The sequence below is a fragment of the Danio aesculapii genome, chromosome 2, assembly GCF_903798145.1.
Source record: "Danio aesculapii chromosome 2, fDanAes4.1, whole genome shotgun sequence".
Taxonomy (NCBI): Eukaryota; Metazoa; Chordata; class Actinopteri; order Cypriniformes; family Danionidae; genus Danio; species Danio aesculapii.
In genome coordinates, this window is record NC_079436.1 from 25,156,751 (window position 1) to 25,168,640 (window position 11,890).

Genomic DNA, 11,890 nt, shown 5'->3' on the forward strand with positions numbered 1-11,890 from the left:
ACTACGGACAATTTAACCCACCCTACACCACATGTTTTTGGACTTGTGGGGGAAACTGGAGCACCCGGAGGAAACCCACGTGAACACGGGGAGAACATGCAAACTCCATACGGAACTGACTCAGCCAGGGCTCGAACCAATGACCTTCTTGCTGTGAGGCTATTGTGCTACCTACTGCGCCACTGTGCTGCCTAATATTGCTATATTAAAATATTATAGATTTTAAAATAAAACGGATGATTTTTTTTATACAGATTGTAACCACAATTATTGCTAAGTGTAGTTTTATGTCATGTCAGGTTTTATGATTAATTAAAGTGCAAGCAGTTACACACTTACAGACACTGGATTATTCATTCATTCATTTTCTTTTCGCCTTAGTCCCTTTATTAAACTGGGGTCGCCACAGCGGAATGAATCACCAACTTATCCAGCGCGTTTTTACGCAGCGGATGCCCTTCAAGCCACAACCCATCTCTGGAAAGGCACTGGATTATTTACAATATTATTGAAATTAGAGTTTGTTTAAGTAATTCTACTGCTATTTTTTAATGGAATTGTTAGATTCTTATTTTTCATGTACTAAAAGCCAATCAGTTTTTTTTTAAGATAACAAACTTTGATATGTATATTTGCTGTCCTCAAGTTCCTATGTAATCATTTTTGTAAATTGAGTAAAATATATTTATGAAAAGCAATGAGGGTATATTGTTAAAAAGTTTAATAAAAATACCTCACTTTTTTGCCAATTTAAAATGAAAATAAAATAAAACAGAAACCAGCATATTTTTACTTCACTGAATGCAACACACACTCTAAGGCTATTGGAAAGATATAACATTACAATATTTTGTTATTCAGAATCAGAATCAAAATCAGTTTTATTGCCAAATGTGCTTCACACACACAAGGAATTTGTTTTGGCTACAGAAGCTTCCAGTGTACATAAAGTGACAAGTGACAACACAAAATAAATATGAAAAAAAAAGACAAACATTAAACAGATGCGGTTAGTCAAGAAACCTGGATGTTGAGTTGTGTGTACAGATTGTTATAAATATACAGGTTATAGTTATAAATATACAGGTTATATTGAATTATACTATTCTATTTTTTATAGGTTATATAGGTTATAGGTTATATTCTATATACAGAATATATTCTGCGATATATATTGCAATATGAATACAATTTCACCAGATTGATTGGGATTGTTCTATAGGGGAGAGCATCTGCATATAATCTAATAAACAATCTACAAGCACAGATCAATATAATAAAGAAAAACACACAACTCAATTTAACATTGTTTTATCACTTTAATAGTGTAACAGTATTCAGGTACAGTAATCCAAATTCTAAAAAAGTAAATTCAATAAAACTAATCAGTTGTAAAGTTACAAATGGAGCAATTTCTTATGCTCGAATGCTTTTAAAATCATAAACACCTCAAAAACACATGCAAATGATCAATTATAATACAAAGTCAACATTGCATATCCTGCGATGCGACTATTGCAAACGATCACATTGCGATATCGATTCTGAAACGATATATTGTGCAGCCCTAACACACTCTGAAACTTTTTATCAAATGCGTATTCACTGAACTCCAGGCTGTCATTTCTCAGTGGCCGGTAGAGTTGTCTGAGACCAGATGCCATTTAGTAGTGACGTTATTGCTTCTGGATCTTGTTCAATCACCCAGGCTTCATGCATTTGTGCACCATGATCATTATGGTGTAGAATAGGCAGAGAACTTCAAAAACTTTTCAGGTTTACATCCAAAATAGTCAGTTCTTCTGATTATCGATTGCTCTAAGATGAAGTGTTTCCAAACACATTGCAATTCCTTTTCATGTCAGTGTTTTAGAGATGAAATGAGCACTTGAGTCTAGCTTAAGTTTTGGTAAAACATCCTCTCTCTGTCTTCCAGGTGATACAGAGAATATTTTACACAGTCAATCGCTCCTGGACAGGCAAGATCAACATGACAGAGCTCAGGAGAAGCAACTTCCTCCAGGTAAACACTGTTAAATGCCATCATAACTCTAGGCTCTTCAGTGCATTCTGTTCAATTTCCGAAACTTGAAGGAACTGTTTAATCAGAAGCCACTCTTACCATCTCACCAGACGCTCGCCTTGCTGGAAGAAGAGGACGACATCAATCAGATCACAGATTATTTCTCTTACGAGCACTTCTATGTTATTTACTGTAAGTTCTGGGAGCTTGACAGTGACCATGACCTCTTCATTGACCCCAAGGACCTGGCCAGGTACAATGACCATGGTAAGTATAAAATTAATCCATTCAAATGAAGTCTCATTTATCAGACTATACAACTGTTTTAGCAAATATTTCACACAATAATTAAAGTTTGTTGGTAAACTATTCCTTTCATTAGTCTCATTCAGTTTATGGTCAGCTGTGTGGACATTGTGGACAAAAAGAAAACAACTTTTGATGTGTGTCTGCTCTGTTCTTCTTTGCAAAGCTTCATCAAGCAGAATCATTGAGAGGCTGTTTTCAGGAGCTGTCACAAGGTATGAGCTGCTGAGAAGAAATAAGGTCATTTCTGAGATTTTGACTTTTGAGTGTTGTACATGTGGCTTTAGGATCTGTTTGTTTTTTCTTCCAGGGGAAACTCAGTGCAGAGAGAAGGGAGAATGAGCTATGCAGAGTTTGTTTGGTTCCTCATTTCGGAGGAGGACAAAAAGAACCCCACAAGGTAAAAACGCAGATACAAATGCTGCTGCCACCAAGTTTTACTTTAGATGAGCTTTGAGAACCAATGCTGTTACAGGTTTTAGTAATTGAAATAAATCCCAAAATAAAAAAGTAATTCTTTAAACTGTGTTATTTTAACTTATTTTAGCATTGAGTAATATTTAAATTGTATTTAAATAGAGTTTGTTTCCATTTTCATTTTAAAGTTGTGTTTTGTTAATGTCTTAAGTTATTATATGGATGTAATATTAATTCATGCTCGTCTTAATATTTATTTTTTTTGTTTAGGTGTTTTAGTTTTAAGTCAAACTACATGAAGAAAAATTACAAAAAGGATTTGCTAATTTAAAAAGAATAATTCCTTTGGAAACAATCAAATAAATAAGATTCAATGTTCAAATAAAACTTAATTAAAAGTAAATCTTGAAAGGTTTCTTTTTAAACAAATAAAAATGACAAAAGCACAAAAATGTGCTGAAACCATGAAAATGAAATAATTAAAAATATTATAAAATATTATAATAATATATAAAATTACTAACACTCTTGAGGACATTTGTCTTTCGAAGAATGTGTTAGGACTGGTAACTGAATTGATTAATTATAAATTGGGCAGCACGATGGCGCAGTGGGTAGAACGTTCACCTCACAGCTGGTTCGAGCCTCGACTGGATCAGTTGGCGTTTCTGTGTGGAGTTTCCATGTTCTCCCCGTGTTCGCGTGGGTTTCCCCCACAAGTCCAAAGACATGGTATAAGTGAATTGTCCGTAGTGTATGTGAATGAGTGTGTATGGATGTTTCCCAGTGATGGGTTGGAGCTGGAAGGGTATCTGCTGCGTAGAACATATGCTGGATAAGCTGGCAGTTCTTTCTGCTGTGGCGACCCTAGATTAATAAAAGGACTAAGCTGAAAAGAAAATGAATGAATGAATGAATGAATAATTATAAGTTAATCATCCAGTCAGTCTCCTCTGTTACAATAATACATTGTACTTACATATTTATATGTTATGAGAAAATATAAAACAGAGTAGTGTGAATGCGAGAGGTCTTCACCTCTTTACTGTATACTTTATATTTGTGTCTCCCTGTTCAGTATAGAGTACTGGTTCCGCTGTATGGATATGGATGGAGATGGTGTTCTTTCCATGTTTGAACTGGAGTATTTGTACGAGGAGCAGTGTGAACGCATGGAAGGGATGGGCATTGAACCACTGCCTTTCCAGGACCTCCTGTGCCAGATGCTGGACTTAGTCAAACCAGAATGTCCAAGTAAAGAACGCATTTTAAGTTTGATATTTTATCTGTATTATTTAATCAAAACAATAGGTCTGAGGTTTTTATCACACACATCTGATTCCATCCTTTCTTCTTAATGTCTGTTCACACCAAGGATGGTAACTGTAATGTTTAAGATGATTAAGCAATACAGTGTCTAAAATATCTTAATTATATTGTGAAATATGTGATATTCTGATTCTCAAATATGTGAAATAACATAGATATTAAACAGCGTAATTTGAGGTGTGTACCTACACTGGTCTCAAGGTTCGATTCGATTACGATTATCATGCCATCGATTCGGTTCAATTGATATCTCAGTCCATCACGGTGCATTGACGATGCTTTCCATACACAATTATATATTTTACTTAACAGCACAGCAATTAAGTAATAAAATGTATAAATATATTTATATTTATATATTATGTGTAATATAATTTTATCCTTCAATGCAAACAGTCAGATATATAAACTGCACCTTCAAAAACCCAAGTACATGCACAGAACAACATGAGCATTTATAACAAATAAACAAATAGAAATATCCTGCTCGCTTTCTGAGCCTTGTGAGTTCGTTCTTACACCCCTATGATTAGTCATGCGCTCAACAGAAAGGGCTGCGATTGGCTCTTGCGTGCTGCACTCTACACAGATGAGTGACACTGATAAACGGCAGCGGCGATCACAGCTGATCCATGACAGACACGGAGAACTCTGCAGACACGGATATTCTCTCATTCTCTCAATCAGAGTGAAATAGGGGCTTCTGCTGAAAGTGTCAGTGAAACACTGTCCAGGCAAACACACACGCAGTGAAAGTGCTCACAGTTTCTGCGTTTTTAAGTAGTTGGAGCGTTGTAAACACTCGCGCTCGCCTCCCTCGCCATAGTAAGCAACGGAGACATAGCGCATATCAGATAAATGATGTCAGTTATGATAATTACTGAACCGATACCGAATTGTCCGCATCTGCATCGCGGTGCAACGAAGAAACAATTAATTTTGACAACCCTAAGCATAATGATGGTCATATTGTTTGATATGATGGGTGATGTATGCCACCATGTTAGTCTGCGCTGCAGTGAAGAGATTTTGAGCCGCTGGTTTTACAACCTGTTAATTCATCAGCTTTTTCATGAAGTACATGAAAGTAAGTCGCTGTTTAACTGAGAGATTTATGACAAATGATGTGCGCATTTTTCTCTGGCTCAGCGTGAACCATCAGGGCAAAGCAGATTTGAATTTAGCAGCTGATTATGTGACCTGCTGAAAGTGCTAATCACACCAGTGTGATCGCACACTCCAGGGACCAGCCAAGACTTATCACATTGGAATGATCATATGTGTGAAAGTGGAAGACAATCAATTAGAATAAACAGAATGATATCAACAAATGGAGAGGACACTGATATAGTATATATCATTATAGTCATCATTTTTGGTGTGAATGAGCCTTTATTCCTTTTCATATCAGTTAAATGCTCATAAGAAAGAAAGAAATTGTGTAGGTAATACTCATTTACTGAAAGACGTTTGGAATAAAAATGTGACATCCTGATAAATTGGATTCTTTAAATACTCTAATATCTACTTTGACTGAAAGAGTCAATAAACTTATATATGCAATTGTAAACAACCGGTGACGTGTCTTGGCAGGTAAAATTACTCTCCGAGATCTGAAGCGCTGCAGGATGGCACACATTTTCTACGACACATTCTTCAATCTGGAGAAGTACCTGGACCATGAGCAGAGAGATCCCTTTGCAGTGCAGAAGGTAAAAGGTTCCTGGGTTGCATCTATATTCAGATCCACTGTGCTGAATGTCATCTATGTTTGCACTCGGTGAGTGTGTTCAGTAATTGTAAGTGTGTGTATGTGTGTAACAGGATTTGGATAGTGACGGTCCAGAGCCCTCAGACTGGGACAAGTATGCCTCTGAAGAGTATGAGATTCTTGTGGCAGAGGAGACGGCCAACGAACAGCTACGCGAGGGGTGAGTCAATGCGCTCTGTGATGGAATGAATTTGCTACAGAGTTCACACCATTGCACAGCGATGAGATACGATCTATATGTGGCTGAATTTCATACGGTGCGAAGCGTAACTGTTGCGTGCTTGCTTTTGCAGATCTTTCGATGACGATTACGAGTCCGATGAGCTCACGGTCTCCTCAGACATTGGAAATAAAATGGATAAGCTGGTCATATCTGATTTATCGGCATAATCTGCCTTTTTTCCGTCTACACACAGTGATGTTGAATGGAGAACCAACACGCCATATTTTCCCCTCACGTGTCAAAAAGGGAAAAAAGGAGAACGTTTTTCTACATTTCATTAAGGACAATTGTGTGTGTGTGTGTGCATGTGTGCAATAGAATCAATTCTAAAACCAAAAGGTTTCAGACACCCACAAAAAAGGCTTTATGTGCAATATGTCTTAACATGTAAATGTTCTCATTGTTTTTCACTCTCTTACTGATCTCACATTCACTTTCCCCCCAAACAAAACTGCCGGCTGGTTCCATCCACCCTTCACAAAGACTTTGATGTGAAAAAAGGACTTTTTAGTAACTTTAGAATGAGTTTTAGAATGTGTTTTAATGTGAGTGGAACTATATGTAATGCTGCCATATATTTTTAAAGGGCGGGGAGGGAAAACATACAGAGACTTTATAGTTGTGTGGCACGTAACTCACAAAAAAAAACTATATCAGTCATAAGATTAGCACATGTCCTGTGCTATGCTGTGTTGCACATTTATATTTAAAAGGTTTGTTCACGCAAAAGAGAAAATTGACTCACCCTAAATTTGTTTCAATTCTATATGAGTGTTTTTGTTTTGTTGAGCACAAGAAGCTGGACTGAAGAATGTAGCCTTTGACTTTCACGGTGGGAAACTATACTGTAGTAGTCAGTCGGTTATGTAAGTTGATTTACAACCTGCAATCTACCAAATATCTTCTGTGTTGAACAATAGCAAAGAAATTCCTATTAGTTTTGTAACCCGTGGATGGTGATTTCATTTTTTTGGTGAGCTATCCCTTTACGGGACGTGGCAAACATACGTTGCTCCCAGTGGTCACTGATGGTATTGCATGTTGTTGCTTAAAGAAGAGACAGAAAGTTGACTTTTTTGAGTGTTTGAACTTAACTACAGACATCAAACCTCCGTTTATTTCCAGATAAACTGACCAGGACAATCTTAGACTTGAAAGTGCTTTCTTTTTGGAAATGTCCTTTTCTTAGTTACATAAAATGTTTTTATTTGGGGTCGAAATGGTCACATCTTTTTCAAGGAATGTTGAGATAAAAAAAATAATAATAATTTATATTATATATTCATGCTTTTCATCCTCAGTGTACAGAGACAATATATATGTATTTAATTTCACCTGTAATCGTATAGAGAGAGCAATAAATCATTGTTTACTTGACTTGGCCATTGTTAAAGACATGGTTCTCCTTAAAATGAAAATGTAATGATTGTTAAGCCATATAAGATATCTGTGACTTGATTTTCTTCACCCAGCAGGCACAGGTTTTCAATATGACGTCAGATTGACGTTGTACCCCAATGTCTTGGGGCATTGCATTTTGTTTGGAAATAAAAATTGGGTTGACGTCAGAACCTAACGTCATTAATGTCCAACGTACAGCTTAAAATTAACCAAAAATCAACATCTGTTGATGTCACAGCTTGGCGTTGTGTGAACGTTACCACTGTGATGTCTATCAGATGTTGGATTTTGGTTGCCATACCTCATGAATAATTGTCAGTATCTGATATCAAAATGACTTTGGTTTAAGATGTTGGCTCGACGTTAGATTTTTTTCTCAATTTCCAACACAACCTAAAATCAACAAAATATCAACATCATTTGATGTTGATATTGGACATGAAAGTGACGCTGTCCTTAGACGCTGGCTAGACATTGAATTTTGGTCATCTGACATCACGACCTTAATCTAACTTAATGTTAACATCTTATGATGTTGTGTGCCTGCTGGGCAGTATAGAAGTTTTCATCTTAAATGAAGGTCCTTGGTGATTCACATAATACATCTTTTTTCACTACATAATACATTAAATGTATCAGTAAGAGGCATGGATAATCATTTTTATTTTGCCTATAAATGTTTTTAAATCTCCCATTAGCCATGTATTTTTTTGAATCACCAAGGAAAATTTTTTAATGTAAACATCTAATTTCATTTGTGGGGGAACTATCCCTTTAACTCCTTGGTTGACCAGTCAGTCAAGCCACCTAAATTCAATCCAAATGGATTTGAGCTCTCTTCTGCTGTTTTCACACTCAACGTGAAACATATAACAAAATACAATAGCAAAAATACTGGCCTTTCATTGGTCAATCAGAAAGGTAGTCCTGCTCCCAGTCTCACGCCATTGGAGTAAAAGCACCACAAAGCCACAATGTTTACATGGAACTCAATCTATGCTTGCTTATAGTTCTCTGCACGTTAAGCTGGAATCGGAGAAGTGTCTTTCAATGTGCTCGATGGCCAAACCTCCCTCCACTCCATCACACTCTTTGGTTTATGTAATTAGTGTAATATATTTATATATGTGAAGTGGTTTTGTTTGTTTTTGTTTGGCCAGCCATTTTCATGGGTTTACCAGTTGCTTTTTTCTTGTACTGTAGTGTAGCTCCTTTTTTTTTTTGACGTTTAGGACATTTATTTTATATAGCCACTGTAAATGTCTTTGTATTTTATTTTGCCATGCCTTTGACTCTGCCACTGAGTGGTAGGGGACATTTAAATTATGATATATCTATAACTGCCAGTGTTATATTATGTGCATTAAGCTGACTGGGCAGGGGCTTTATGAAGGAATTCATTTCGAATTCGCTGACCGGAGACAATCAACTGGACGTATTTCTGCGATTAAAGACATGCAAGTAGCACTTCTTAGAAGAAAAAAAAGAAACAAACAGAGCAATACAACTGCTGTAGTGTGTTACACTTTTATCAGGACTATTAGATGAAAACTAGCTGAAACTAAACTTGACTAATGCTACAATCCTGGTTCATCATTTTTATCACTAGCACATTGAGCGCTATGCAAAACTGATCTTCTGGACAGCTCAGCTATCGGCAGCTACACAAGCTGTAAACAACACAAACTTGTTAGTGTGCTACTTTTTTCCCTTCTTTTTATCTTTTTTGAGTTTTATATCTTTCGATGTTTTTCTTTTGGAACTGATATGTCTTGCTTGCAGACGGTGAAAGATGAGACTTATGATCTTTTAAGTGCTCAGATGAGATGGATCTGGTGTTCGCATGATTTTTTTTTTCTTTTGGAGGATTATGAAAATAAAAAATGTTATATAATGCAGCGGCTACAGGCTGTTTATTTGCAACTAATAGTTTTGCAGAAAACCATGCATGTGCCAAAGCCATAACCCCTTCAGACCCGAATTATGTTCCAAGTTTCTGAGAAAGTATGTTATCACAGTTCTTGGGACTCCTATAGAAAAAATCAGGAAAAGATCCAGATCTAAAGCTTGCAATATTACAGAAAATGTTAAACTTTAATTAGTAAGTGCAATCCCTCTTTTTTTACATACAATTTATGAAATATTGCCAAACAAATCAATGAATTTGAATAGAAACATTGTAATTGTGGCTTACATATGTCTGGAGTGAAGTGATGCCATGCTGCTGTTCAGTGTAGTGAATTTTTTTCTAATTACAACATGCCAAGCCTTATACCGCCATTTGATTGAATAAGAATCGTGCACTCTCATGGACTGCAGGCTTTGTAGATTAAATGCTCAGGAACTGCAAAAAACATGGGCTGACACGTGATGTCTATTGTAAGAATAGTTCACCCAAACAGTCCATTAAAGAATTGTTCACCCCCCCAAAATAAATGATCCTCAAGTAAAAAACGATTTACTCATCCTACACAATCTGAGTTGTTTTAAAGGGGACCTATTATGCAAAAATCTCTTTACAAGGGGTTTAAACATAGTTGTGTAGCAACAGTGTGTGAATATAAACAACTTCTAATGGTAAAAATGTACTAATTAGTTTTTTTGTAATCACACTTCTGCGGCAGTTAGTCGGATCAGTCTGCAGAAACACTTTGTTTGACATTCTTCTTTCATACGTGTCATCATTAGAAGAAAGTCCCGCCCATTAGTGACTATATTTCCTTATTGTTCTGAAGATAATGTCAGAGACTAAGAGGCGTTAAACATTTGGTAGGATGCACAAGTGAACATTGTACCTTCTTCTGAGACACTTTTTTGTTGACATTTTCAGTTTGTTTACAGAGATGAGCTTAGTCCTGTTTTGACTCATTTGTAGCTCCGGCCTCTTTTGAAAAGAACATTTCATTTGAATTTAAAGCGACATTCACCAAAACGCCACAATTTGCAGGGGACACAATACTGTCAGTAAGCGCTGTCCTTAGGATGAGACGTTAAAACAAGGTCCTAACTCTCTGTGGTCATTAAAAATCTCATCACACTTCTCGTAAAGAGTAGGGGTGTAACCCCGGTGTCCTGGCCGAATTCCCTCCATCAGCCTTTATGGATTATGGCCTCCCAATTATCAACATCCACTGAATTGGCTGTATCACTGTCTCTCCACTCCTCCTATAGCTGGTGTGTTGTGAGCACACTAGCGCTGTTGTCCAAGTAGATGCTGCTCACTGGTGGAGGTGGAGAGAACCCCCTCATGATTGTGAAGCGCTTTAGGTGTATGGCAATACTCTATAACAGGGTTTCCCAACCCTGTTCCTGGAGGCACACCCACAGTACATATTTTGGATGTCTCCGTTATCTGACACAATAACTTCAGGCTTTGGAGTCTCTTCTGATGTTATGATAAGATGATTCAGGTGTGTTTGATTAGGGAGAGGTTGAAAATGTGAACTGTTGGTGTGCCTTCAGGAACAGGGTTGGGAAACACTGCTCTATAAACACACTAGATAAATACACATTACATTACCGCAATTTGCATCAAAGCCTAAAAGGGGGTTCAAAGAGTTATAAAACATTATTTATGGGGTATTTTGAGCTGAAACTTCACACACACACTCATCAGACTTGTTTTGCATCTTGTAAAAGAGGCATAATAGGTCTACTTTAAATACATTTTTGGTTTAAAAAATATCCACAATTGTGCTTTTAGAAAAATGGTCAAGGATTGACATAAACACACTCCTAAACTTTGTGGAAAGCTTTCCCAGAAGAGTTGAAGCTAATTTAGCTGCAAAGCGTGAGCCAGCTTCATATTAAACCCCACAGATAAAGATTTGTTTATTGTTGAAGTTGATTTGCATTTAAAGGCAGATGTCTGAAACTTATAGTGTAGACTAGTCAGTGAATAACCAAGCTTGACAGCACATTCTAAATATAAAGAATAAACATCCTGCCAAGAAAATGATGATGAATCAACTCCTTTTTCCTTTGATCAATCAAAGTGGGCTCTAGTCATACAGTATATTAATATTATGCAGATTAAATGTTTTGTGTTTTGGTATATGATGCCCAAAAGCCTGTTATCCTAAATCCTAAATATGAGAAACACTGTATTACAGTTCTTCTCAACTGCTTTGGTACATTTTTCAAAACAGACTTAACATTTTTTAAACTATGAGTGCAAATCTCAAAACTGTTTTCTGGAACTTCAGAATTTTATAGCATGTCTGCAAAATGTAGTAACTCCCCCATTTCATTCATGCTTCAAAACCTAATTACTGTACGGTGTCAGTAATTTGGCCAAGGCCACCAAAACATAAAGTGAGCCACACTTCTCAAAATGATCAGCTGTTTTTTTACCATGACAGTCAACCATGGAAATGAAGGTATAAAAAAAATCTGAAATTTGTTGAGAGTAAATAGTACA

The 11,890-nt window shown here is 36.6% G+C and overlaps 1 protein-coding gene across 2 annotated transcripts in view; it reads left to right on the plus strand.

The window, feature by feature from the left end:
• The window catches only part of ppp2r3a (protein phosphatase 2, regulatory subunit B'', alpha), a 143,569-nt gene extending 134,205 nt beyond the window's left edge, over positions 1 to 9,364 (plus strand). For both annotated transcript variants that reach the window (XM_056475972.1, XM_056475981.1), the window contains 8 exons: positions 1,937 to 2,023; positions 2,134 to 2,290; positions 2,496 to 2,544; positions 2,640 to 2,729; positions 3,825 to 4,000; positions 5,669 to 5,787; positions 5,900 to 6,006; positions 6,140 to 9,364. In XM_056475972.1, the coding sequence (XP_056331947.1) occupies positions 1,937 to 2,023; positions 2,134 to 2,290; positions 2,496 to 2,544; positions 2,640 to 2,729; positions 3,825 to 4,000; positions 5,669 to 5,787; positions 5,900 to 6,006; positions 6,140 to 6,236 (882 nt within the window). In that variant the 3' untranslated portion in view covers positions 6,237 to 9,364. The remainder of the gene's footprint in view (positions 1 to 1,936; positions 2,024 to 2,133; positions 2,291 to 2,495; positions 2,545 to 2,639; positions 2,730 to 3,824; positions 4,001 to 5,668; positions 5,788 to 5,899; positions 6,007 to 6,139) is intronic.
• Positions 9,365 to 11,890: the final 2,526 nt, after the last annotated feature.